The following is a 27888-nucleotide window of genomic DNA, read 5'->3' on the forward strand; positions in this document are numbered from 1 at the left end:
ATGAGAGGCTCTCTTCTGGCGAGCTCTCTCTCTCTCTCTCTTAATAGGCTCTTTCCTCTTGGAAATAATTGGAAGCAAGCGTGCTAACTCCCAACCAAACGGACTTATTTGTTTCTTTTACCAGTCTACCCCCACCCCACCCGCTTTTTTTTCTTCTTTGTGGCTCTCTGAAGTTTCTGGAGTGTCTGTTAGCTGGAAATCATGGGAAACTAATGGTAAGCACAACTCAATATGTTTGAGTAGATTCGATCTGTATATCTATCTAACATTTTTATTTAATTTATGTGTAATGAACTTGTATTGGATGATCTTGTTTGTAGCTTTGCATATATACAGATAGATAGATATAAAATCAATCAATCAATCATCTATGTTTGAGATATTGTATATTAAATTTGATTTTTTTTTTCTAATGTCACTGTTTGCTTATCCTGCTCGGGGAGTTAAAAAAAAAGTGACAGATGAGTCTAAAGGGATTCGTGGCCAAGCGTGAGCTATAGTCCAGTCGCGTTAATGGGCATGGCAGCAGTTCTCAGGCCACACTCCAGCTCGGAACGCTTCCTGTTTGCATGGCTGTCAACAGCCTTATTAGATTGCCCTCAATTACAGCCTGTCCCTGTTTGCTTTCTTGCCAGACTGTAGACATCTGTGTGCGCCGTTGCCTATGGAAGCTGGCACGTCAAACATCTACGCGGAGGCAAGTGTGTGTTGGCGGTTCCTGGTCGCCAACGCCCTAAATGAGCCACAGCTTAATTGTGTTGTCTGCAAAGAGGCAAAGCAATGGTGGGGAGCACTTATGAAGTCCCATAGGAGGTTACAGATTCGATACTCTGATCACCCTGTTCAGGCTTTGACATGAAAATTGCATTATTTTATAGTTTAACAGATAAATGTCTACCTGATCGCCACCCAAAGCGGGAGGGGTGAGTGGGGAGATATACAGACAATTATTTGCGCATTTAGTTAATATCCATGTACTAGTATGCTCTCTCTCTTTACTAGTAAGACAATTGGGTTATATTGGAGAACACTGTTTTGGGATACTCGTTACGACAACTACATGTGACTTGTTAAGTTGCGCTCGACTACTAAAGCAGTAGATAGTGACTGATAGAATTGTCATAATTCGTAGTACTGTACTACTAGGATGCAGTTGTCAACTAGTGCAGTTTTGCCTACTAGTTGTAAGTCACGATTGTTTTATTAGTTCATTGAATTGCCTTTCTAGTGAGGACACCGACTTTGAACACCTCTGCATTAAGCTTAACCTGTAACCTGATAACATGATCAGCTGTCCACTGTAGTAACCGCTGTCCCTCAAAGGATTAAAATAGATTTCGGCTAAAGTACAGTGTAAAAAAAAATGTACAATACACATTATTTTTGGGCTAAACCGGTAATTCAAATCGGAAATAATTTAAAATATAAATGATTGACACGTATGGAAATATTGATTAGAGCAATGGGTTCTGTACATTCTTATTTTGTTGCAGAAAATGCAGGAAGGCCGATTTTCACAACAGCAAAACTTAGTGCGGTTTGTACGAGATGGGCAATAGGGGCACAAGACGCGGAAAAAAATTACTGCTATCTATCAGTGCCCCCTTCCCCCTATTTTTCTGGTTGTGCGCTGATTAGTGTGTGGGGACAATTATATTTGTTTTTAAAATCATTTCGGCCTAGTTAAGACATAACTGGAATTAATTTTCTTTGTGCTGCGGTTCCTAATAAATTGGGCGTTGAGTGTACACAGACTCAAACTTTAAATTTGCCTTCCAATTGATTCATTTATACTGTTCCCGCTTGAAGAAAAAAAAAACGTCTTGTTGTAGCGTATTAGTCTATTTCTAACTTTCAATTTCAAACCTCATTGAGAGCATACGTCACAAACCTCCCATGGAAGGTTCAAAAACCACACTCACATCAATTTCATGTTATTTAATAGATGTGTGTGTGTGTGTGTGTGTGTGTGTGTACATAGATGTGTGTTCCTTGTCAACAACAATTTGCCAGTGTTGACTGAGGCAGTAGTGACAGTCATCAATAACTGACATGGTTCTGACTTCTACTCGCTGCAGAGTCTCCAAAATACTTCTGATCATCCATTTTATGGTTCAGATGAGCGATTTGTTTTAAATATTCAACACTCGCACTGCATGTTTTATATTCTATCAGGCTGGGGGAGTTTAAGAGAGTGCTCGCCAAAAGCGCGACTCATGACGACAATGGTTTTATTTTGGGGGGGCTTATTTTTCCCTCAACCAAGTTAATCAAAATTACTCAAAACAGTGGCAGGTGCAGGACTGTACGTTGCTCCCCGGGGAAAGTTGAAGGTACAGCGATGCTTACACAAGTCGGGGATGCCGACAGGTTGCCGATAAAGTCAAGTGTCTCTATTTGAAGCTTCAAAGTGTCAGCGCGTATCTCAAGTGGAGTGTAATGAGTTGCTAGTGGACGAATGATGCACGCAGCGACCTCGCCGGGTCAACGTTCTGTCAAGGTTAAGCCCGCTTTTGCTCTTTTGAAATGTGATCAGACAGGTTCAGTTGATGCTTTTGCCACACTGTCCAGTCACTTGCAGGAGTATTTTAACATGTGAGGTACAGTATTTTCGTAGTACTGTGGAAGCAAAAATGGTGTGGACATGAAGACGGTGTGTTCACGCCGACCCCCCGACTCTGTAAAAATAATTAAAATCTAACAACAAACTGTCTTTATGTGATCAACTATTTTTCCAAGGTTCGAAGAGCCATCACTGAGGCACTAATAAAAATAAAAAATGTAAAAAATAAATAAACAATGAACTGACTAGGGAGTGTAAAATACAAAAAAATTAATCTGCATGCCGATTTACCTTTGGGGCTGACCAGTTTCTTTTACACAGGTACCAATTTTTAACACACCAGGCATGCTCAAATGTATCTAACCTAACTATTTTTACTTATTATCCAAATAAAAGTCCAGACATTCTAAGGCAACGTAATGCCGCACAGCTTCCGCGACATGCCAGTTGGTGTGTCCAAGAGGGTCTCGTGTTCTTTTTCAGCACTCTAAATTGATTTAAAATGGGCAAACGTAACAGATGTTGTGCAGACAGACCAAAAGTAGCAATTTTGGGAAACGCATGAAATTTCTCATATTTAGAGATAAGCAGGAGCATTAGCAAGAAATTTCTCAGTTGCACGCATCGCACTGGGTATAAACACATGCACCCTTAAACGTGAATGCTTGTTACCCCCCCCCCCCCCCTTGGTAACTGAGAAGTATTGTTTATAATACCATACAGAACACCAATTGCATAAAATACAATGTACATGATAACAAATCAAAAATGCACTTGAGAAGTTAAATACTGCATTAAGCTCGTCTAAACTGTTGATCAAATGGACAAAAAGCCTTTCTTCAATCTTTAAAAAGTTAATAACCGGATATCCAGTTGTTATCCACTTTGAGAAACACAGCAATAGATATTTAGAGTTTTCAACCCTGCTGCTGCTGCTGCTGCGATTATGTCACACATGTGCAGCCCAGTGCTGTGGGCGCTTTGATTGACCAGCTTTGTTTGGGATTGATTTCTTGCTTCGCAATGCAAAGTGTGGAAGTATACTATTACACTATTAAACCCAAGGCAAAAGCTCTCAGTGGCAGAGCGCTGCAGTCTGAAGTGCATTCATATTTAATAGACCAGTGGGCTCCCTCACACATCACAGCAGTCAAGCCTATTAGGAGGATGAATCTTTTCATGCTGCGAAGGGAGGGAAGTCTCACCTGCGATCCATCATAGTCATGTCAAATCTTAATTTTATCCAGAGAGGGCGTGGGGGGGGGGGGGGGGGAGCGCGGGGTATAATTAGGTCTAAATTTACCTCCCCCGGTAGAAAATTGGACGTGCCTCTGGTTTGATCAGTAGTTTTTAGTTTTAAGGGGTGCTTGATGATGATCATTGTTTCGATAACCACATTCATTCGTGTAATTCAGCTCGCCTTTCATCCAAAGTCGAGGTCGAGATCAGAAGGGTTAGCTAGGCTTCAAACAGCAAAACTACGAAATAACAGCGAAACTTGTTTCTGCATAACACTGATCAGCTAATATCAGTTTCCATCTCCTTTGATATGGTAAAAGAAGGGGTATAAACTACAAGGGCCACACAATTCAAACATTTCTCACTGACTAACTTTGTGCAAAAACAAAGATTTTGGCTAACATCGGCCTCAAGGCCAGTTAGCGGTTAGCATGGTGGAAGTCAACTGTTTTTCGGTGTATCGATGATGAAGATTACAGTCTATCACGGTAATAACTGACTGATATTATATATCGGTTATATCGTTTATAAATCCGTGTACTCAACCAAAATTGAGAATTGCCATCAAAGAAGTGTTCAGAGCAAACGGGGATGTATCGACATATCAAGCCAGGGTGAGAGCACCTCTGCTGATTCACGAAAGCCCCAATCTCTGTCTTTTCTGACATGACAGTTCTGTCTTCTCTATCTGATTCCAAATTAGTGCCGGTAAACAGTGTAATGACACTTTGTACTTCCCACTGGTTCTTTCGCAGCCAAATACCGCACATTAATTCACCAGTTAATGTTAAGCTAGCAAATATATCTTTTCAAACACGCAGCAAGCACCACAACAAAACAATATGGTGGCCTGAGGAACTACCAATCGACAATGGAGAAATGGATGGATGGACTGATGACTGACAAATTGATAAACATTTGCCAGGAACAAATCCCAACTACCCTTTCATTTGAGCTGTTACTGTTCGTAAACAATTGGATTCTTGTTTTCCCACAGACAAAATACTCACCTAAAAGCAGGATGAGTCTTAATTTGAGCCACTGAGAAGTACAGTGTGCTAACTCCATATATGCCATTTTGCAGAACAGTGATTTATGGCTGCAGTTAAATCTGGGGGATTTATATTTTTGGTGATTTATATGACAATGTCTGGAATTGGGCATGATTTGCCATGGGCTACCGAGGAGAGAGACTTGTGATGCAGAAGCATGAGAGTAGTGTCGGGTGTGACCACTTTAGCTGATTGCTTCCAGTTTTTACTCATCCGGTAGGGTGTTGGCCTGCAGTGTTAGTTTGTATCACAAAAAGAGAAGGACTTTGGCCAGCAGGTTGTTCTCAAGTTAACATAGACTGGCAGCTTGCGGTGGCTTTTTCGTTATGGACATTTTGCTTTTTCGTTGTGAAGCAGATGATGACATAAAAATACTGCTTGCTGACAATACTGCTTGGTCAACTCATGGAGGCAGCGAAACGGCTAGACAATGATTATTTCTTAGGGATACTTGTTGCGGCAGATATCGCAGTTTTTCTCAGATTTTAGTTAATTCAAAGCTTCTTACAAATCTATCAATATTTCATAGAGATGATCCGTAACATTCGCCTATATTAACATGCTGTAGCATTGGCACACAAGCTAAAGCTTACTTTCTGAGTCTTCTGTCAATCTCCGAACCTCATTTTTTGCGTTTTTGTTTCTATCTATGTGGTCATCTTATTTATTTATTAAAGTCTCTGGTGGCTGCAATGTATGCAATCTGGTCGCCACATTCCCGCTATGATGAGAGGCGCTAGCTAGCAGTTAGCTTGCGAAGCTAACAGGCTGGGCGCTAGTTCTAACGAGAAAATGACTCACAATTGCGTAGGAAAACCACTGATGCAGATGAAGGCTCTCTTGTTTGGACAGGATATCAAAGATCAGAAGCTAAAACTAATATCTGAAGAGACCCATTGTGAGAGTGGAAGTCAAAGAAAGGCATAGACGTAGATGTCCTTGGAAATTTTCCAGGTTCAAACACCTGTTTTGAATTGTGTTTGTCTCTAAAGGTTGTTTGCATTTTAGGTTCATTTTGAAATTTTAATATCCCAAACGTTTTTTAAATAATGTCTATGTACCACTGTGCAAGAGATTGGGCTAAGTAGCAACACAGTTTCGGGTGTCTCAACAGAATGAAAGGAGATAAAAATCGGAGGCGACGTCATCAAACAATTCTATGAAACACATTACGTCAAATATAATTCACAAAATGCAGTTCTTTTACTCGAAAGAAATAACTCTTCTCTGTCCAGGCCTTTTTCATGCGGGAGGCTAGCTGTGCACCCTGAAGGTGCAGGATGAAAAGATGGCGCAGCTGCTTGTACCGCCAGGACCAGACAGCTTCCGCCGCTTTAGTCGCGATTCCCTCGCGGCCATTGAGCAGCGGATCGCCGAAGAGAACGCCAAAAAGCCAAAGGGAGAGAAGCGAAAGCGCAGCGACGAGGATGAACCCAAGCCAAGTCGTGACTTGGAGGCGGGGAAGTCCGTCCCCCTGGTGTACGGGGAGGTCCCGAAAGGAATGGTCTCCACACCGGTGGAAGATCTGGATCCCTTCTACAGTAATCAGAAAGTAGGTTTGTTCAAGCAAGAGACTTAACTGATCATATGACCCAACGGAATTCCCTTTGGGAAGTCGTGGTCAGTACTGATGTGTTGAGAAGAAGACAGTAAAAATGAGACAGGAATCAGCAGTCTCCAAAATATGATTAGCGATTTGTTGAGTCTGTTCTGTGAACCTCCGAGCAGAATGCTCATAAATTTGCTGTAAAGTGCTGACATGACTGGTCGACTGTTTTTTGTTTCCCAGACGTTCATAGTTATAAACAAAGGAAATTTCATCTTCCGGTTCAACGCGGCTCCAGCCTTGTACATCCTGAGCCCCTTCAACCCCCTTAGAAGAATATCCATATGGATTTTGGTCCACTCATATCCTTTTTGTCATGTTTGCTTGCCTCGATCGTCTACGATGCTACATGGGTAGATTCTCAGCGCTCTTGGTTCTCTTTACAATTGTGCTACTGTAGCTAATGTTGTGCGGAGTGTGGCTAGACTCTACGACCTGCTCTTCCTTGACACCTTCGCACCTTGTTCAGCTTGGTGATCATGTGCACGATCATCACCAACTGTGTATTTATGACACTGAGTCGGCCACCTGACTGGGCAAAGAATGTCGAGTATGTCGTTTTTTTTTTGGTCGCACATTCAATCCAGTACTTTGTGCTCTCAGGTGTTGATACTCTCGCACTTCAACATTCTTTCTTTCCAACAGATACACATTCACCGCAATCTATACATTTGAATCCCTCGTTAAAATTTTAGCCCGAGGGTTCTGCATAGGAAAGTTCACCTTTCTTAGAGATCCATGGAACTGGCTGGACTTCTCTGTCATTGTCATGGCGTAAGTATTTTCACACTTGAATGTAGGTCGGGATAGTAGGCCTACGTGAGCATGTTTTTTCTGAAACGATCATCAATGGGAACAACCTCACTTGTCAAAATGGTCACATCCACAGAAGTAGTAGCATGTCAAATCTCCAGAACATGACATACAGTTAACCAGCTAGCTATAACTATACCCCCAAAATGCATCTTTCTTCAGATAGTCACACCAGCAGACATGGTGTGCCTCGTTGTTGATCGTGAGTGCGTGCAAAAGATTCAGAAAAAAAGCATAACTACAACAACGACTTGCCAGTGTGGATTCGGGCATCTACTTGGCATGGCGACTTTAGAGCGCCTCATTGTCAGCTATGAGTGTGTGCACGCCACACAGAGAAAGGCGGAGAATCACAAAAAAAATGTTTTAACATATTTTACAGCGCCTTTTATATTGATTGCATGTTGTTCTGCTCATTGTTCTGTTTCTAACGGACAGTTTCCTGGCAGGTATGTCACCGAGTTTGTAAACCTTGGCAGTTTCTCAGCTCTTCGCACATTCAGAGTGCTGAGAGCTTTAAAAGCTATTTCTGTGATTCCAGGTAAGCCGTCAAGGCAATACACACATATCTGCATGACCAAAAGAACATTACATGCCAACTGTTCACCCTCATGGTTTTCACTGAAATTCATTTTGCTGCTTGCATGTTTCTGATTAAAACAACGACGTCGCCACTCTGGCGCACGCAGAGCAATGCAGCCTGTTGCTACTCGCTAGAGATCAAAGAGCGGTCAGTCTTTTGCTAAAATGCGCGGGTGCTGTTGGTGAATGGGGCAATTGTCCGTTGCCAACAGCATCTCGCTAATATTGTCGATTTCCTTTCTTTGTGACTATTTCCTTGACAATCGCACCATGTTTTTGTGGTCTGCTAAAACAGAATACAGTCCAGTGTACAGCATAGCATATGTAGCCTTGAAAACTGATTTGCAGGTAGTTTTTTTTCTTTTCTTTTTTTTCACTGCTGACTTCATTCATTGCTGCCTATGAATACATGACCTGGCCTAACAACGTCACTGCGTTTGGTAGGATTGAAGACCATCGTCGGTGCACTGTTCCAGTCGGTCAAGAAGCTTTCTGATGTGATGATCCTCACTGTCTTCTGCTTGAGCGTCTTTGCCCTCATAGGGTTACAACTGTTCATGGGCCATTTAAAGCAAAAGTGTGTGTTCATACCAGTACACAATGCTTCCGCCATTAATGGCACCTACGTGAACGGAACAGACAACAGTACCCAGGCTTTCAACTGGACTGAGTACTCACTTGATGATCGTGAGTATTTGAAGCGCACCAAACTTTTACCCACTCTACCAGAGTTAAAAAAAAAACAAAAAACACCTAAGAACTCTACTATCTGGTGTGAATAGCTTCTTTAAGATGTTGGGATTCCTCCTACCGGTGGTGGCCTTCTCTGCAGGCCGAAACATGATCAGAAGTATTGACCTACAGTACATTTACGACCTAAAAATCAGCTCCATAAAATTGTAGTAATTAATTCCTAAGAGTCTATTCTCATCATCTAAATTTCCCCAGTGTGGGACGAATAAAGGATATCTTATCTTATCTTATCTTAACTCAAAGCATTTCTCTTCTTTCAAATTCGCCTCACAGGGCCGGCCGACTAGCAATGTCAGCATTTTTCTGTCCTCTGATTGAGAGCAAAGCTTGTAAAGCTACTTTTAATTAGCATCACGTCTGTATGTATCTGCACACATTGATTCATTAGAATTTAAAAAAAAAATTATGCCACAATGGTTGATGGAAGAGGAGATATTTCATGGCAATTTTTTCCAGAAAAGCTTGCCATTTGCGGTAGAGGTCGGCTATACCAAAAGCTAGCTAGTTTTTTTTTTTTTGACTTGATTTTGTAAAATGAAAACCCATTGCTTAAACAATGATCGTACGTGGCATCAATGTCATTTATTTATCAAAAGTACACCTCAACCACTCTACTTTTGAACTGCAATTCTTGTCCCCCCCCCCCCCCCCCCCTCCAGAAAACTACTATTATCTCCCAGGCAAACGGGATCCATTGCTTTGTGGAAACGGCAGTGAGGCTGGGTAAGTTGATCCCAAAGGCAAACAAACATTAAAGGTGACATAAGATTAAATATAATATTAATATTAATATTAAACTGGGAATCTCAAGACACCACTGAACATGTCTTGTAAGCTGCCTATTAGGAATTATGTCTTCAGGCAAGCTGTTCGGATTTTACATCACAGTCTCTTGTAATTGGGAAAACAACTGTTTCAAATTGCATGAAATAAAATGTCTCTTCTATCAAAGTACAGCATCACAAATTTGCTGGATTTTGGTGCATGATACAACGCGTGAGACTTTTTTCTTGTCTTTTTGATGCAGACAGTGTCCAGAAGGGTTTTCGTGCATCAAAGTGGGAAAGAACCCCGACTATGGTTACACCAGTTTTGACTCGTTTGGGTGGGCCTTCCTTTCCCTCTTTAGACTCATGACTCAGGATTATTGGGAAAACCTCTATCAGCAGGTAAACCGTAATGTCTGACTATGACACCAAAACGTTTGATTTTATGTAATTTTACGTACAATGCGTCTTTATTTAGACGCATTGTAACGAAACACTTTACGGAATATATTTTATAGATGCCAAGAAAGTGATGTGACTGCTTAAAGAGCACCGTGTTCAATTTTCATCAGTAAAATACACTCATTGTATCAAAATACGTTTAGCCTTTTTTCTCAAGGCAGCTCTGATTTAATCGAAGCCAACACTTAACCTTTTTGGTGAAGGATTTCAGATCTAAAATAATTTGATTTCAGTGGACAAGGAATTCCGAAGCCTCTTACGGAGGAGCTTGATTGCTCAAATGAAGAACGTATTGCTTCACTCAATGTTCAAGGGTCATTCATAGCTTAATGGATGAGCGGCATTTGTCCTGGCTGTTTGTCTAAATACAAAACCAGCACAGGCTTGGCCTCTGTCAAAGCCTTCTCACATTACAATATTTGGGGAAAATACGTTTTGAAGAGCTTGTTCAAACAAAGCATGATGCGCAGGTGTGTCTTCACCAGAATGAATAAAAGACGAGTCGAGGCGTGACGCAGACAAATACGGTCCTGTACGATGGCGCCCATCATGCATGCTCGACTGCTTAACTTTGTTAACGCCGCTGAGCAAATCTACTCTGTCATGGTCCAATAACAATTGCTATAGATACTAGGGCCCCGTCAGAGGTAGATTTTTCCAATATTTATTGGAATAAAATCCCGATAATGGATTCATCGGACGATTAATTGAAAAAATATATCATTGAATTAAAAAAACATTTTATTTAGTCCCTTAACGCTAACAACAAAAAGATATGCATTATGCGTAGAGCTGTCCCGATCCGATCAGGTGATCGGAAATCGGGGCCGACCATGAGATTTTCAAATGATCATATCTGCTGAAAAAGATCAGATTTTGGAATTTGGGAAAAATGTCATTGCCTTTATCCACCCTGTCGGCAAGCTCACATAGTTGTTGCTTTATTTTTTGCCTGCTTTGAGCCAATTTATTGTTTTTTTTAAAGCGTGGGAGCTTGACCGATATGCTTGACATCTACTTAACACAATGAAGTTCAAAGAAAAACCTCAACATTTGGGGGGGACAATAGGGAGATGTCTCAAAGGCACCTTTATCGTACTGACACAATAACCACATTTCTAAACATTTATTTTGACCGCAAATATCTGCTGTATATTGCCACTCAGTGATTCCAGCAGGTTAATCGATACAAAATGCCTGGCAACAGCCTCATCATTTATAGGAACTGCAAATGTAACTGTCATCTCTTTGTTCCCAATAGACATTACGGGCCTCTGGAAAGCCCTACATGGTGTTCTTTGTGCTGGTCATATTCCTTGGCTCCTTCTACCTAATTAACCTGATCTTGGCTGTGGTTGCGATGGCGTACGAGGAGCAGAGCCAGGCCACCATTAAGGAGGCTCAGGAGAAGGAGGAGGAGTTTCAGGCCATGCTGGAGCAACTCAAGCGACAGCAAGAAGACGCTCAGGTGGGTCAGACTATTTTTTTTGTTACTACAACCAGGGTTGGGAGTAAGGCAGTTACAAAAATGCAGCGGTGTCTCGGCGAACGAAAAATCGCATTTTTACAATTTACGAGTTTTACAAGTTAGGAACCGTCGCTTTTGTCCGTTTAAAAAAAAAAAAATTCTTTTGTGTTGCCAGTCAAAATTTGACTTCGCAGCACACTTCAGATACACACATAAGTGAAGTGAGTGAAAAAATATGGCAGATGCACTTTTGGCCGCTGGCTGAAGGAGACACATAGTCGAGCACACAAATATGAAATGAATAAACTGGCAAGGAGGCTGGCGCATATGCTGACACAGACTACCGGTAACTGCAGTTGCCGATGTTACTCCGAACCGTGCCTATTAAAGATACTCAACATTCCCCTTTATAGTTTACAAAACATTGCTGTTGTTGAAAATGTTAAATAAAAGTTTTTTTCCATTCATCTCATTTTAAAAGGGAAATTAGAAAAAAGTGGCGTGTAACGTGGGGTGGGGGCATGGGGCGGCCCAGCTCCAATCTCCTAGCAACATAAAAATTTCAGTGGGGCAAAAAAAAAAATTTAAAAATCATCTTTTGCCGTGCAAAAAACAAGATGTCTGTCAACCAAAACAGCTGTACGACCACCTCTCGCACACCATCGACCATCATGTACGAAAGGACATCAAAACCATAGTAAGGGGAATCCATCTCGGACATAATGGCTAGCAGACGGATGGAAAATCTTTCTTCAGCACTCTCCAATTCGATAAAAAAAATCCATGTGGCATCCATATTAAATAAGGGGCCATCCAGCTTCACAGACGTCAACAAAAAAGTTTCAGGGGAAAAAACAATCTTGCCCCCCGCTATTCACTGTGCTTTGCTCTCCGCGGTAGATGTGTGTATATTTTTTTTGAAAACATAAGTGAAGAGTAACGTCAAAAAATTCGACAGCATGTAGGCCTGTTGAGACGATTACCATTTGTAGTGTGTTGTTTTGGTGCCGTCTTGTTAAAGGCCATCGGTCTTTTCACGTGAAATGTCATAACATCCAATCCAATAAGAGGGATGCGTGATTGCGTTACTTGAGATTAAATTGCTTTTCCAAACCGGTTCCAAATCTGACATTTTCCTCCGCCCCTCCCCCAGGCCACTGCAGTGGCGTCTGCAGAGCACGGTGAGGTCAGCGACCACGTCGGTGGCACGGAGAGCTCTTCAGAAACCTCCAAGCTGAGCTCCAAAAGTGCCAAAGAGCGATGCAACAGGCGAAGGAAAAGAAAGGATGAGGGCAAGGTCCCGCAGTCCGAGTCTCAGGAGAGTATTAAGAAGGCCCGATGTCGCTTCTCGGTGGAGCCCAATGTGCTCAACTATGACATGAAGTGCTCGTCGGCCCACCAGGTTCAGTACCATTTGGCACTTGATGTGTCCTTGGTGTCTTCCGTTTTGTTTTGCAATGTCATGTCGCTCTCAGGGCCTGATCTACTCACGGTTTGCGCACACAAAAATGGGAGCAAACTTGAAGCCGATTTACAAAATTGCGTTCACGTTGCGTGGCGGTGGAGGACCCCAAAAAGCAGGCAGGAGGGAGGAGCAGGGTGTATTTGAAGAAGAGTATTGATGAAACACAGAAAACTAAATCCTAAACAAAGTGCTAACAACCAAAACGAACCCAAAGTATCAAACAAAATCCACAACCGAAGCTCAAACAGAACCGTGACCAAAACATGACCGAAACAAACCCGACAGCAGCAGACCAACGGCAATAAACAAACATGACAGTAGCCAAGAGCAAACAATGACCCGACACTGAATGGTCATGCCGGGGAGTCCTTTTAAAGCACTAATTACTGTACATAACAACCAACAGGTGTGCAGCTGCAGGTGGAGCCCTACAGTGCCACCACCTGTTGGTCCCAAACCAAATCATGACAGTTAACGTGCAAAATGACCGCACATGAGGAATAGAAACAAATAGATTCTTCTGGCAAGTGAATACAGACTTGTCGAATTTGAGCGGCTACTGTACATAACAACCAACAGGTGTGCAGCTGCAGGTGGAGCCCCTACAGTGCCACCACCTGTTGGTCCCAAACCAAATCATGACAGTTTACGTGCAAAATGACCGCACATGAGGAATAGAAACAAATAGATTCTTCTGGCAAGTGAATACAGACTTGTCGAATTTGAGCGGCCACGGATCAAACGTCAACTTTTCCATTCATTGCAAATAGTTTTGAAATGCCAGAAACAAAAACTACCAAGACAGATACAGGGGATATAAAAAGCCTTCGCCCCTCAACTGACATTACCAATTCCTCGATTTCAAACTGAATTTTGTGATTGTTACGCTCTCCAAAACGTTGAAAAATAGAACAACTGCTTTGAGCGCAGAACCCATTTTTGAATATTACGGACTCCACCGCGATTGCCGACAACGGCCACCAGCAGCAGGTGCAAACTGTTCACCTGAACATGCAATTTAGCGCCCACTTTTTGGTACACCTTTGTAAATCAGGCCCGAAATGTTTAGATTTTAGAAGGCTGATATTAAGGAGTCATTTTACTTGAGTTGCTTACCATGCTTACGCCTCACACACATTGTTACATACCGTCCATTCATCCATCTCATATACAGTGGAACCCTAGGAAGTCGAATACAATTTCAAAGTATACCAACATTTTGTGGATGGGAAAATATGTCCCTCAAGTTGAATGAAATGATGAGTTCGACAGCTCAAACTGCACCCCGGTTCAGCATGTGGCATTTCATATTGCCATTACAGTTACTCAAGAGTTTCAACGTCATCAGGCGGATTTTGGATTGGATGATTTCCATCACATCATCTGGGAAAAATTGTAAGATTACAAATAAACAGCAGGTCGACCTCAGTGGTTCCACTGTACGCAGCAAATTAATGAAGACGTGTGACTTATGAGGAGTAAATCAAATTGCAACTACCCTCTTTCCCAAAGAGTTTCGCTTTTCAAGAGCTACATTGCATTCAGCAGTGATATTAGGTCCACTTGCACAATCTATTGAGATCCCTTACACAGGTTTTCTAAAAAAATTCCGCATTAGTAATTAGTATAGTACTATTAGTATTAGAATGTCATCTATTAATAACGTTATTATGGCGCGACTGGATTGTGTAGGTGTACTTAATGTTACTTTTATGCAGCGATTCCATTCTTTGAAAGCACTGCTGTGCATATTTTACTGATTTGTTATGCATTGCATGTCCAGGCTGACGTTGTGCCTTCTGCATTCCGTAATATTTTTTTTTTCATTCGAATCAAGCCTAAAAAGCAAGCTTCTTTATGAGCTTGTGGCACATCATCACCATCACAAACAGATTCTTATTCTTCTCAACTCTTGTCATTGCTGATGATGTCACCAGGACGCTTTTTTTTTCTCCATCATCATTACCAGTTCCTTCCTTCCTTCCTCCATGATCGTCATGGTGGTTTGCAGTCATTGCAACTATGGCTTTTAATTTGCTTTGTTTTCAACGATGATTGCGCATTGGTCACCTTCATCACGCCATTCTTCATCTGCCCCTCCAATGTCATAAAGTTGTTTCTTCTTCACACTCCCCGTGTATTCGTCCTTGCTACTGAAGAATATCTTTCTCTCTTAGTCCTTTCTGAGTATTCACGGACCCCCATTCTCATCCAGACGGAACAGCAGGACCAGCGTTTTCAGTTTCCAAAGCCAATCAAGAGATGCCGGCTCAGAAAATGAGTTTGCAGATGATGAGAACAGCCTTTTTGAGGACAACCGGAGTCGAAGAACCTCTTTGTTTTTTACCCGGGGGTGTGACCGCCAAGGCAGCAGTATCAGCCAGTCCAGCTTGTTTCCACATCAGCTGCTTTCACCCTGCAGGATGAAACAGAGCACTGTAGACTGCAACGGAGTAGTGTCCATAATGGGTGTCGATTCAATCCCGTTATCACCTATGGGGCGCTTTCGTCCTAAACTGACACTAGATAGGACCTCCAATAGAGACAAAGTAAGAAAGGGTCGTCCCGTCTCGTTTCACCTCTGCCATATCATCCGTAGTGATTCTCTGCTTGTTGTCCTGACTGTGTTGTAAAGCATGCGCATCTAAACCAATTCAAAATTACATTTAAAAAAAAGGATGGTCAGTGGCAGGGGGTAAGTGAAGCTGAAAAGATGAGCGTCTTGGCCTAGGCGGTGAAGATTTTTCTTGAGAAAAGCAAAAATTCTTGGACCATTCTGAAATGCCAGAGGAAATGTGTTATTTTAAAACAATCAAAAAGTACCGTAAGTGCATCAGATTGGACGCCTTGCCAAAACGGTCCCGTTCAGTTCGGTTCCGTTTATTTGATTGCAATTCCATTTCAAAGGGTTCTATAAGATCAAACTTTTCAGTATCCGTTCATTTGACGTCCCAGGTAGCCTTGATCAGGGCAAACTGAACTGAACTGTATGGATCATACGGTGACGGAAAAAGTTAGAACAGCCTTTGGACTTGATAGATGCGATACTTCACCGTTTGGTCTTTTGTCATGATACCTCTTGAGTCGCGCCGCTCTTCCAAATGTGATTTTCTCCCTCAAGGCTGACACTACCGACACTGATGGGGGAACAAACCAGGAATGCACCGACTTTCCCGAGGACCCACGAGCCAGGGACAGAACTGTTAGCGTAGCCAGTGTCATAACCAGCACAATGGAAGGTAGGTTGTGGAAGCCATGATTTCCATTTCTCAGATGTTGACAAAAGCAATCCAATCCTTTTTTTTTTCTTCCTTTCCTTTTTTTAATGCAACAGAGCTCGAAGAATCAAGACAAAAGTGTCCTCCCTGCTGGTACAGTTTCGCAAACACTTTCCTCATCTGGGAGTGTTGTCCAATCTGGCTGAAGATCAAGAAGGTGGTCAAACTCATTGTGATGGATCCATTTACGGATTTAACCATCACCATCTGCATTGTACTCAATACCTTATTCATGGCCATGGAGCATTACCCAATGACTAAGGATTTCTCCAGGACGCTAAGTGTGGGCAATATGGTGAGTGGAAGACACCGTAAAGACCATTTCAGTTGACCTGACTTTTGGGCCGTGGCTAAATGGTTCAATATGACGCACTTCGGCATGCCCGCTCAGTCGCCCTTCCCTCATTTTAGAAGAACTCGAGCTCCTTCGTTTGCATCAACAATTATCCGGCGCAATCGTTCTCTTGTCGTAGTCCTCTAGGGCTGCCACTTTAGAGCGACTCGGTGTCCGCTGTGAGCGCATAAACATCAAAGACTTGAGTGTTCAGTGATGAGTCGCTTGTTCATTTAAAAACCGTGGTCGTGAAAAGAGGTTCTTTCTGTTTCTTCAAGGTATTCACTAGCATCTTCACAGCTGAAATGGTCTTCAAACTCATCGCTATGGATCCATACTACTACTTTCAGGAAGGGTGGAACATTTTTGATGGAATCATTGTCAGTTTAAGCTTAATGGAGCTCGGTTTGTCCAATGTTGTTGGAATGTCCGTCCTGAGATCGTTCCGATTGGTAAGTTTCACCCCGCCAAACAATCCGTGCAAGAAGTTGAAGAGTCCTTTCCAATCTTTTTTTTTGTCTTTTTTGTCTTTTTCTTTCGACAGCTACGGGTCTTCAAGTTGGCCAAGTCGTGGCCGACTCTGAACACCCTGATCAAAATAATCGGTAACTCTGTGGGGGCTTTGGGAAACCTGACGCTGGTGCTGGCCATTATCGTCTTCATCTTTGCCGTAGTGGGCATGCAACTGTTTGGGAAAAACTACAAGGATTGTGTGTGTAAAATCTCCAGCGACTGCACCCTGCCCCGCTGGCACATGAGTGACTTTTTCCATTCGTTCCTCATTGTGTTCCGAGTGCTTTGTGGAGAGTGGATAGAGACCATGTGGGACTGCATGGAGGTGGCTGGACCGACCATGTGCATCATTGTCTATATGATGGTCATGGTGATTGGAAACCTTGTGGTACATTTTCATCTCTTGTGGTCAATTCATGAGTCCAAGTCATCCAAATCTAAAAGTCAAGCTAATTGACGCAATGGATTGATTTTTGTCGATGAAAGTTATTGCGGTCTGTACAGTATTCAGACTTTCTTTTCATTGGTCTTATTGTGATCTACTAGGTGCTCAACCTGTTCCTGGCCTTGCTGCTGAGTTCATTCAGCGCAGACAACCTGGCTGCCACAGAGGACGACAGCGACACAAACAATTTGCAGATCGCCATTGCACGGATCCATAAAGGCATCGCCTTTGTCAAATCCCTGCTTCAGAGCACCTGTAACAGCGTCTGCCTCAGGAGTAACGAGCAAAACCAGGGAGAGGACAAATCATCCCTGGAGGATTTCCATAAAGCTTCGGGACCCAACGGCATCCCCAACCATACCATTAAAGAGCTACCAAGGAACGGAAATGGGGATGTGACAGGGGTGGACAAAAGTGGGGACAAGTACATCGTCTGCAGCAAGACTGACGATTCCATCATGTCTTTCATCAACAACCCCAGTCTGACTCTCAATGTTCCCATCGCGGTGGGGGAGTCCGACTTTGAAAACCTCAACACGGAGGACTTCAGCAGTGTCTCATCCGATGCAGGGGGATGCCGTGTGGTATGGCTGCTCTTCAAAATTTCTCTCTGCAATTTTTGTTAAAACATTTTTTATCATTTGCACATTTTGGCATCTAGATTTCAAAAAGGGACAAAACTAGGCAAGAGGGTAGAGTACAGGCCGATTGCACCGAGTTGACGCACAAAACCTTTCAGGGAAATTTCCCAAAATGACCCAAAAATGCATCTTTTCAGACGAATTCTCTATTACAGTCAGGGTAACGAACAGCACTGTTATTATTGATACAGCTGTTGTGCGCAGTGCGCTCTTGTCCCTCCTCTGGCTGCTCAACGCCTCGATCTAAATGCAAACAAGTTTCCCATTGCAAATTACAACAGACCTGGACAGTGGCAGCGTGAGCTGGACACTAATTGCGCATTGAAACCAAGAGTCAGAGGTCCACATAACAGTTTTGGTCTGGTTCTCGCAGCATCACCAGAGGATGTTGCTCATTTGGCTTGGATACGCATTTTTTTTCCCCATCCACTTCACTGACGGTGTTGAGTCTACAATTTATGACGATATACGATTAATTATCATTATTCAGTCGAGCTCCGCCGTGGGACTACGCTATACGAGAAGAACGGCGCCAGCGCACCTCAGAGAAATAATGTCTTGTCATTGGGTCATTTGTTCTCCCTCACAGGAGCACAAGCTAGCTTTTACAGCACAGCTCTATGAGGTAAGGGCAAAATTATATGGTGGTCGTGTTTGAAATGGGAGCGGCAAGAAAAAGAAAAAGTGGACAGGGCATACGACGCACCTCTTTTCTTGCTTCCACTCTGGCTTTGCGCCTTGAACCATTTCCAACCGGGTCTGCTTAAAAAATAGCGATAGCGGGTCTGCTTAAAAGATAGCGATAGCGCCATCTCACCCAAGTTCTTATGTAAAAGTGGAAATAAAATCGGTCTTTTGAATTACCACAAAAATAGTATATTTACCAACCCTGCCAAATTTGAATGATGAAAAAAAAATGCAGTGAATGACAAGACAACGAGGCACTCTAAGCAGCTACACCGATGTGTAATATTACGATGCATTTTCGGTATGTAGTCGCTAGCTAGCAAGCTGCACATCGCAATTGCACTGATTATACAGTGCGGAAGGGGCAACTCACGCGGGTGCCCAAGTACCCCCCCCACCCCCGTTTTAGCTACGCACCTCAGAAATCAGGAAATATGAAATGAAAGTGAAAAACTGAAGACTAGAAGACTACACAATTGTCAGTCTTTGCTCATATTTTCACCAATTATCTTCAGACATGTATAATGTTTCTAAAAAAAATGTTTGAATTCATAATGAGTGCCCGTACAGTCCTGAGTGCCACATTGCATTAGGTGCCATTTAGGTGTACAAGCTCAGTTTGTTTTGTTGTGATATTGCAGAGGAAACACTATACCCTTGTTGAACATGTTACTGTAAAATATTTGCCGGAACAATGTGTAATATTGAGGAAGAAGGCTTGTAAAAGCACTTTACTGTACATTTCACTCATAATGGAGATCTAATCACACACACACATACACAAAACCCTTTTAGCTGACTGGCCTTTTTCTTTTTAACATAATTCACCTCCGCTGTTGGCCTCTTCACCGATACGGTTGCTTTTTGTTCACATTTTCTCATCACTTTACCGACGCAGCAACATCTGCAGTTGTAATACTTGCAATGGGGAGCTTTACATTCCATATAAAGGAGTGTAACGTGAATATCTTGCCATTTATTTGTCCACAAAAATATCACAATCAAGGTATTTCAAGTGTACATTTAAAGCTTAATTTGGTGGCACACACACATTAACTCGAGTTCCTCAAGCAGTTACGTGCTTACATCACTCCCCGCACTGCATTAGCCAGTCCCAGGACAGTGGAGGGCTCGTGCAGTGTTCACCAAGAAACCTTTCAAGGATGTTCTCATCCTGTAACTCTTAGCGGACACACCCTGTGCAAAGGCTGGGTGAGAGCAACATCGCCTGCATGGAGACATGCGCCAATATTCTGACCGCAATTTGATTTTGTGCCTTCACAGAGGTCGTGATGCGTTACTGTAAGAGACATCGACAACAAGTTCAGTTACGGTGGTTGCATGTAGGAAACTGCACTGTCATTGTATGGACAGAACTATTGGTAGACAAAAGTGAAAGTTGAGTAAAATGTAAAAAGCGGCTTTCTCCAAAACGTTTCCGCAAACCATTTTTTTAATCAAAACGGCTCGATAAAATGATTCAGGTGGGAGTGGGGGGTGTTGTGTTTTGAAGCTTTTCATTTTTTTTAAAGGGCAAGGGTTAGGTTTTTAGACCCATATGTCTTCCTTACATCAACATCTGGCATTTATTTTGCTTCTGGTCTATGTTAGTCTAACATCAGAACCTTGTTTGGCCTCATCCACTTAGACCATCAATGACGATGGCCAGCTCAGCACGTCCGAGGCCAGCACAGTGGACTTGGGGGAAAAAGATGGAGACTCTCTCGACTATGAATTAGAGGAATCCATGGAACCGGACGCCTGCTTTCCCGACAGTGGGTATCGGTCCAAACGCGACGACGACTAGTCCCTGCAGCCAATTTGAGCCCTGCTTTGTCATTTGTTGCTTTCCAGGCTGTGTGCAGAGGTTCCAGTGTTGCCAGGTAAACGTTGAGGTGGGCAGGTGGAAAATATGGTGGACTATCAGAAAGACCTGTTTCCGAATCGTGGAGCACAACTGGTTCGAGAGCTTCATCATTTTCATGATCCTGCTAAGCAGCGGCGCCTTGGTAAGTTTCGGACCCCACTGCCGTAGTTGAGCGTGAACAGTTTTGATCATCCTTACTGCTGTGTTCACAAAATAGGCGTTTGAGGATGTCTACATTGAGACCAGGAAGACCATCAAAGCAATGTTGGAGTACGCGGACAAAATGTTCACCTACATTTTCATCTTGGAGATGTTACTCAAGTGGGTGGCCTATGGCTACGCCAAGTATTTCACAAATGCCTGGTGTTGGCTTGACTTCCTCATTGTGGCTGTAAGTTGGACTTTCAGATCTTGATCCTAATTTGGTAAATGGATGTGGTAAAGGAATGGATTATTGTTTTCCAAAGTGATGCGAGAAAAACCAAACTTATCCTCACATATTTTTGTCGTTTTTGTGTTTTGGTTCCAGGTTTCGCTTGTCAGTTTAGTGGCCAACGCGATGGGATTTGCCGAACTTGGGGCCATCAAGTCTCTGAGAACCCTGAGAGCTCTGAGGCCCTTGAGAGCCCTTTCGAGATTCGAGGGGATGAGGGTAAGTCTTTGACAAGCTAAGCAGAAGTCAACGACGCATTTATTTATTTATCTTTTGCGAAAAGATGCCCGGCACTATTTATCTTACGACATCTATTTTCCACTGGACCTTTGTACTTTTCCCACTCAAAGTTCACTTCAACTTCATTTAAGGTCCAACGACAGCGTCAAATTCCTGAAAATTTACAATCCGTCTGTTCAAACATTCCCTCGGAAATGTATGTCAATTCTGCCATTTGCCAGATGCCTTATGTATGCGTTTGATATTCCGCAGGTGGTTGTCAACGCACTTCTTGGGGCAATTCCTTCCATCTTCAATGTCCTGTTGGTGTGCCTCATCTTCTGGCTCATTTTCAGTATCATGGGCGTGAACTTATTTGCGGGAAAGTACTACCGCTGTGTCAACAGAACCACAGACGAACCCTTCCTGCCCACTAAAGTGAAGAACATGACGCAGTGTTTGGCCTTGGGGAAAGATGTTGCTCGCTGGAAGAATATTAAAATCAACTTTGACAATGTTGGACTGGGTTACCTCGCACTGCTACAAGTGGTGAGTTATGATTATATCATCTGATTAAGAGGCTTGTAAACATGGCTGATTTGGAATATGTCCACAGGCTACGTTTAAGGGATGGATGGACATCATGTATGCTGCAGTCGACTCCGCAAGCAAGGTGCTTTTGTTTAGCTTTAAAAATGTTAATATTGGATTCCGTTTGTTAATTTTTTTTAAGGACCCAAAAACAATGGCTCACGGGTGTTGTGTCTCATAATTTTCTAGCCTGGAGAACAGCCGGCATATGAGATCAACTTGAAGATGTATCTGTATTTTGTGGTTTTCATCATATTCGGTGCCTTCTTCACACTCAATCTCTTCATTGGTGTCATAATTGACAATTTCAATCAGCAAAAGCGAAAGATAAGTATTTGGTGTCTTACTAAAGTGCCGTATTTGATTTTGACTCAGAGTAGGACCTCTAAAGATAAACACAAGTCAATATCTGGTGTGACGATATTTGTCTAATGGCCCCACACTGCAAGGATCTGTATACAGGTCCTGGAAGATGAAAATATTCAAATTTTTCATTAAAAAAAAAAAGTTTTATTGATTTATTTTTGTTATTCTTCGAATCGTACATCTGATGTGGTGATCAACATTTGAGGTTCCAGATCGTTTTACGTTCAGAAAGCGAATACTTTCTGCAGTGATTTAACATCCATGACATGCCCTCTATACTTTGGAGGCCAAGACATCTTCATGACTGAAGAACAGAAGAAATACTACAATGCCATGAAAAAGCTGGGCTCAAAGAAACCACAAAAACCGATTCCCAGACCATCGGTTCGTAGCTTTCAATCTAATCTGCAATCCAAATCTTTGCATTCATTCTCAATCGCTTATTTATTTTTCTACCCTCCATTCCAGAACAAGATTCAAGCTTATATATTTGACATCACCACCAAACAAGCATTCGATGTTGTGATCATGGTTCTGATATGGCTGAACATGGTTGCCATGATGGTGGAAACCGATGACCAGTCAGATAAAAAGAAAGAAATTCTCAGCTGGATCAACGGCGTGTTCATTTGCGTCTTCACGGGCGAGTGTTTGTTGAAGATGATCGCACTGCGCCAGTACTTTTTCACCAACGGTTGGAATGTGTTTGATTTCATCGTCGTCGTTCTCTCAATTATTGGTACGATCCGTTCTCTGCCGAATTGCGGTGAATCCTAGTCGGGGTCAGTGAGATTTTCCGCTCGACTAACAAATGTTTCTTTTCCTCTTTAGGTATGTCTCTCTCTGAGCTGATTGAGAAATATTTTGTGTCGCCCACGTTGTTCCGAGTCATCCGACTGGCTCGAATCGGACGAGTCCTCCGCCTTATTAAAAGTGCCAAAGGAATCCGCACCCTTTTGTTTGCCTTGATGATGTCACTTCCTGCCTTGTTCAACATTGGTCTCTTGCTCTTTTTGGTGATGTTTATCTACGCCATCTTTGGCATGTCAAACTTTGCTTACGTGAAGAAAGAATCCGGCATCGATGACCTTTTCAATTTCGAGACGTTTGGCAACAGCATGATCTGCCTGTTTCAGATCACCACCTCGGCCGGGTGGGACGGCCTACTGGCTCCCATTCTCAACAAATACGAAGACGACTGCGACAGCACCGCCGAGCATCCCGGCAGCGCTGTCAAAGGAGACTGTGGATCTCCTTCCGTTGGCATCGCCTTCTTTGTAAGCTACATCATCATCTGCTTCCTTATCGTGATCAACATGTACATTGCCGTCATCCTGGAAAACTTTGGCGTAGCCACCGAGGAAAGCGCCGACCCCCTGAGCGAGGATGATTTTGAAGTGTTTTACGAGGTTTGGGAAAAGTTTGATCCGAGCGCAACCCAGTTTATGGAGTACAACAAATTGTCCGAGTTCGCCGATGCCTTGGACCCGCCGCTGCGCATTGCCAAGCCAAACAAGATCGAACTCATCTCGATGGATCTTCCCATGGTGAGTGGCGAACGCATCCACTGCCTGGATATCCTCTTCGCGTTCACTAAACGGGTTCTGGGCGAGGGCGGGGAGATGGACATACTCAGGGCGCAAATGGAAGAGAGATTCATGGCCTCCAATCCTTCCAAAATGTCATACGAGCCCATCACGACCACCCTTCGCCGCAGACAGGAGGACTCGTCGGCCGTGATCATCCAGAGAGCTTTCAGAGAGTATTTGCGGAGACGCGCTGCCGACAAAACCTTCGCGGAAGCCAAAGACAACGTTCCCAAGGACGAAAAGCCAGTTGACAAAGAAGATCCTGTCGCGGACAAACTCAATGACGTCTCTGGCTCAGACATTAAGGAGCCTTCAACCTATCACACGTCGGAAAATGACAAAGCCGAACTGGATGACAAAGACGGCACGCAGCATGATTCGTAAAGAAATGTTGGGAGATGCTTCAACGACGTGACCAAATGTTTACAAGCGGCATCGGACTCCTTTTCTCATCGTCTGGATATCAATGCCAAACTGACTTTTTCAGCTCATGAGCCTCAAGGTTGGTGCCTAAAAGGGAAAAGTGGCTCATTCGGGCAGCAGTGAAACCGTTTTCTAGGAACAAGACTGTTGGAAGAGGATGGGCAGCATTTCTCAAGCGTTTGAAAAGACATTTTCACAGTCGTTCATGCTCTACTTTCCATTGCAGCGAGTTCTGCTCTATACAGTGTCTTGGACTATTACTATATCACTGACTGGTGTATTGTTTTGCCGACTTATTTTAAAAGCGTTACCGTGACGTCGTTTCTTTTTTTTAATCCATCGATTGCCTTTTTTCTTAACCTTTTTTTTTTTTTACTTTTCAAATGTGTGGTTCGTTCAGGAGGAATATAATTGCTTTCACGCTAGCTCTGTCTCGAATACTTGAAAAATCCAAAACGGAAAATGTCAGAACTGCTGCAGCCATTGTGCATTGACATGAATGGATGCCCCCGAATAAATGCATGCAAGAGCATTGGATGGGGAGCATATTTTCATCAGCCGCTTGCTTCGTGACGCCAAGCAAATAATCATGACATGGCTATTTTGTGAAATACAGCGCAACATCTAAAGCTGACGCTCCATTCTGCCACTTTGGTTGACTTCCAAGTCAACAATTTTCCATGCCGTTTCATAGACGGTGAACAGCCATGGTTGCAAAAACTGTATGAAGTGTACAGGTGACTTAAAAAAAAAACATTTGTGATAGCACCTTAAACGGAACTACATACTAAACCGTTTAATTTAGCACTTGCAATTTTTAATTCCAAGTTGAATGACTTGACAGGTTGTCAACTTTGGATGTTCTGCTCAATCTGCCATGTTCACTCATTCACTCCCAAAGACGTTTTTAAACGTCTTTTCAGACTTGGTCCAGAATTGGCTGGTACCGAATGAGTTAACAGAAACACCAACTCAAGGCAGCCATTCCCAACAATTAACACGTTTTACACTTGAAAAATCTCCCATCAAACTCCCCCCCCCCCCCCAAAAAAAAACAGCCTTCTGCCTTTCCGTGGAAGAGCATTTCATTTGTCAAGAAATAATTAAGTAAAAATCAGCCCAACTAAGTGTAATTAGATCATTTCAGTAGTACAGCTGATGATTTCATTGGTTGGGAATCGCTGCCTTGGGTTAGTGTTAAAAACAAGCCCGTCGCGTCGACCTGTCAAGTGGTACGTCAGTCGCACTTGCGCGGGCGGCCATACTGTACTTTGCACATTCAGTTTTGTTGCATCATCATTGCGCTTATCTCAGGTCACTTGCGTGTTTTCCGGTCTACAATTTTCCATAATGCTGATTACGTGGAACCTGTATCATGATATTACTAAATATAGACTCCTGGCCGACTGATTATCAGTTATATTGTCTCAGTTGGGCGTCGTCGTCACTCGCCGGTACTCAAAACCGTTATGAGACACGAATGTCTCGGACAGGTCCTCCTTTCATGTTGCGGCGCTTGTTTTCAGTTGGAACTAATAATCAACGACCGTATTATTTAATGGCTACAAAGTTGTGGATGCTGCATATTGGTTCCTTAGGACATGAAATCTAAATATTTGATTTGATTGAGGTAGTCTGAGATTCGAACAGCCAGCAGAAGCTGTGTGTAACAAACGCTCGGGTCGTTTTAAGGTCACTTCTTTTTCAAAGACATCTTAGCTAATTACAGCTGCTTAGTTATTTGTTTTGTCTTTTCCGTTCCATTCAAGCGCGTGTCATCAATGTTTGTGTCTGACGTTTCAATAGATTTTAGTTTTACCTTACAATATTTATCAGGATGAACATCAAAATTTGATTTCTGCAGGATTTTTTTTATTTTTATGGGTACAATTGTACGTGGGCAAGTTGTCACAAATTCACCGTGACCTTACTCTTTCCGACTTGTGTTTACATTTTACTGTGACATTTTTGTCATCGGGTTGATTATTCCATATAGCAAAATACATCTACTGTTCCGTGTTACGAGACATCATTACGTGAATGTGAATATGTTTTGCATGTCATTCAAACAAGTCAATACATACGTTGTTTTGATCATGACGACAAAAGCATTTGATTACGCAGACTCAAATATCTCCCATCATTAATATGCATAATGCTTGTAGTGTATAAATTATACTGCATGCTAAACACTGCTATAACCCATTTCAGTGAAAGCCAAAAGAATAAAGACGACATGTACCCCGAGTATGCCTAACACATTTATTTTTGAAACGCATCGCATTTCTGACAGCTCCTTTTTCAGACTCAAAATGATTTGTGTCTTATGTTTTGGCCAATCTCTGTTGAACGAGCTCTATTCTGGTTTGTGAGTGTGCGCCGTGGCTTCTGCCGGAAACAATTAGGGTCTTAAGTGGGTTGAGTATTTTATTAATTATTAATAATAGTCAAAATGTTTATTACAGCCCGGCATTCTTTTTACTGCTTGTGACAGCTCATCCCGGAGTACAGTACACTAAAGAATGGTGACCAATTATTGATTGTTTCAACTGTCTCGTCTCACACCGGACTGTTATACAGTAACTGAGCCATGTTGCTTTATTACTACTTTTATCAAAAGGCACTTGCTAAACATTGAGAATGGGATTTACAGGAAATAAACAAGATAGATACAACAGATTGTGCTGACTAGCTCAATAGCGCCTTGCCAACTATACTTGTGCAGGAGTGCCTTATCGTGACATGTTGGAACGACAACGTGAAAGAACGTTTATTTGGCTTTGGATCTTGCCACTGGCTAGTATGTGAGGAGCAGCACAGTATAAAAAAACAAGAGAGAAATCTGAGAATGCAACCCATAAGAGCTCTAATTCTATTTGCCTAAGATGGGAAGACGATTCCATTAGATTAGGTTGTGGTGAGTTCCTCCTAACCTCCCCTGTGTCCAAGTGACATGCACGCGCTCTCTCTCAACCACTAAATCGCATTTTCAATTGAACCACTTCCTTAAAAACAAAAAAAACAAACAAAAAAAGACACTAGCTGGCCCATGTCCAGTTTAAATTCAAAATGATATCATTACAGTGAATGGCCATTTGGATGTAAGTCGCGCAAGTTGTGCGACACAACAAAAAAATAAAAAAATAAATGAAAGAGTTCATTAGTATGGAAGCTGGGTGCATCGTTGAGTATGACTTGATCAATAACGGTCCATACAAACCACAATGGAGATGGCCATTAGAATGCTGCAGCAGTACAACCCAGGGCGGGCATATTCCACAGTCTTTCCTCTAAGAGGTTTTCAGAAGCATTCCTTGTAAGTGCAGCAGCACATGCAATTTTTATTGCGTCGTGCGATGTACAACACCTCAATCATGTAACTACCCTCTACAAGGTTAATGCTAATTTGCTTATATGATTGACAATATTCTACTTTTCCTGAAAGGCTTGCGACAGTATCCAATCACGTCTGTGAACTACACTGCGCACTACAGGAAACAGACAGCTGCCTCAGCTCTGCACCAATGTGATTTATGCTTCCATTGATGTGTGCTGCAGAGAGTTAATGATTATGTGCCACAGTTAGTGGCTAAATAATATCTGACGCGGCCTGGAAAGGTCTCTCCTGGAACAGTTGTACCCATGCTGGACACAAGCTGCTCCCGCTATTGAATCAACTCTGTAAACGTCAACGGTTCAAACTTATCAGTCAATGCACGCGGTTACATAATG

The 27888-nt window shown here is 42.6% G+C and overlaps 1 protein-coding gene across 3 annotated transcripts; it reads left to right on the top strand.

Annotated features, from left to right (window-relative positions):
• Positions 1–6: 6 nt before the first annotated feature.
• On the top strand, positions 7–26403 carry scn1laa (sodium channel, voltage-gated, type I-like, alpha). Of its 3 annotated transcripts, XM_052082778.1 has the most exons (27): positions 7–215; positions 6090–6406; positions 6644–6762; positions 6921–7010; positions 7106–7234; positions 7723–7814; positions 8300–8542; positions 9268–9331; positions 9636–9777; positions 11099–11305; positions 12459–12707; positions 14948–15319; positions 15892–16009; positions 16105–16343; positions 16661–16834; positions 16927–17283; positions 17442–17924; positions 20317–20443; positions 20523–20677; positions 20753–20926; positions 21065–21187; positions 21461–21736; positions 21804–21860; positions 21968–22105; positions 22424–22528; positions 22613–22883; positions 22976–26403. In XM_052082778.1, the coding sequence occupies exons 2-27, from the start codon at positions 6143–6145 to the stop codon at positions 24115–24117; spliced, it is 5910 nt and encodes a 1969-aa protein (XP_051938738.1). In that variant the 5' UTR covers positions 7–215; positions 6090–6142; the 3' UTR covers positions 24118–26403. The 3 variants fall into 3 exon arrangements, with proteins under 3 accessions (XP_051938738.1, XP_051938736.1, XP_051938737.1); XM_052082776.1 differs by lacking the exons at positions 7–215; positions 6090–6406; positions 6644–6762 and having other exon boundaries at positions 6799–7010; XM_052082777.1 differs by lacking the exons at positions 7–215; positions 6090–6406; positions 6644–6762; ... (1 more) ...; positions 7106–7234; positions 14948–15319 and having other exon boundaries at positions 7334–7814.
• Positions 26404–27888: the final 1485 nt, after the last annotated feature.

The sequence above is a fragment of the Hippocampus zosterae genome, chromosome 12 (genome assembly GCF_025434085.1).
Source record: "Hippocampus zosterae strain Florida chromosome 12, ASM2543408v3, whole genome shotgun sequence".
NCBI classification, from domain to species: Eukaryota; Metazoa; Chordata; class Actinopteri; order Syngnathiformes; family Syngnathidae; genus Hippocampus; species Hippocampus zosterae.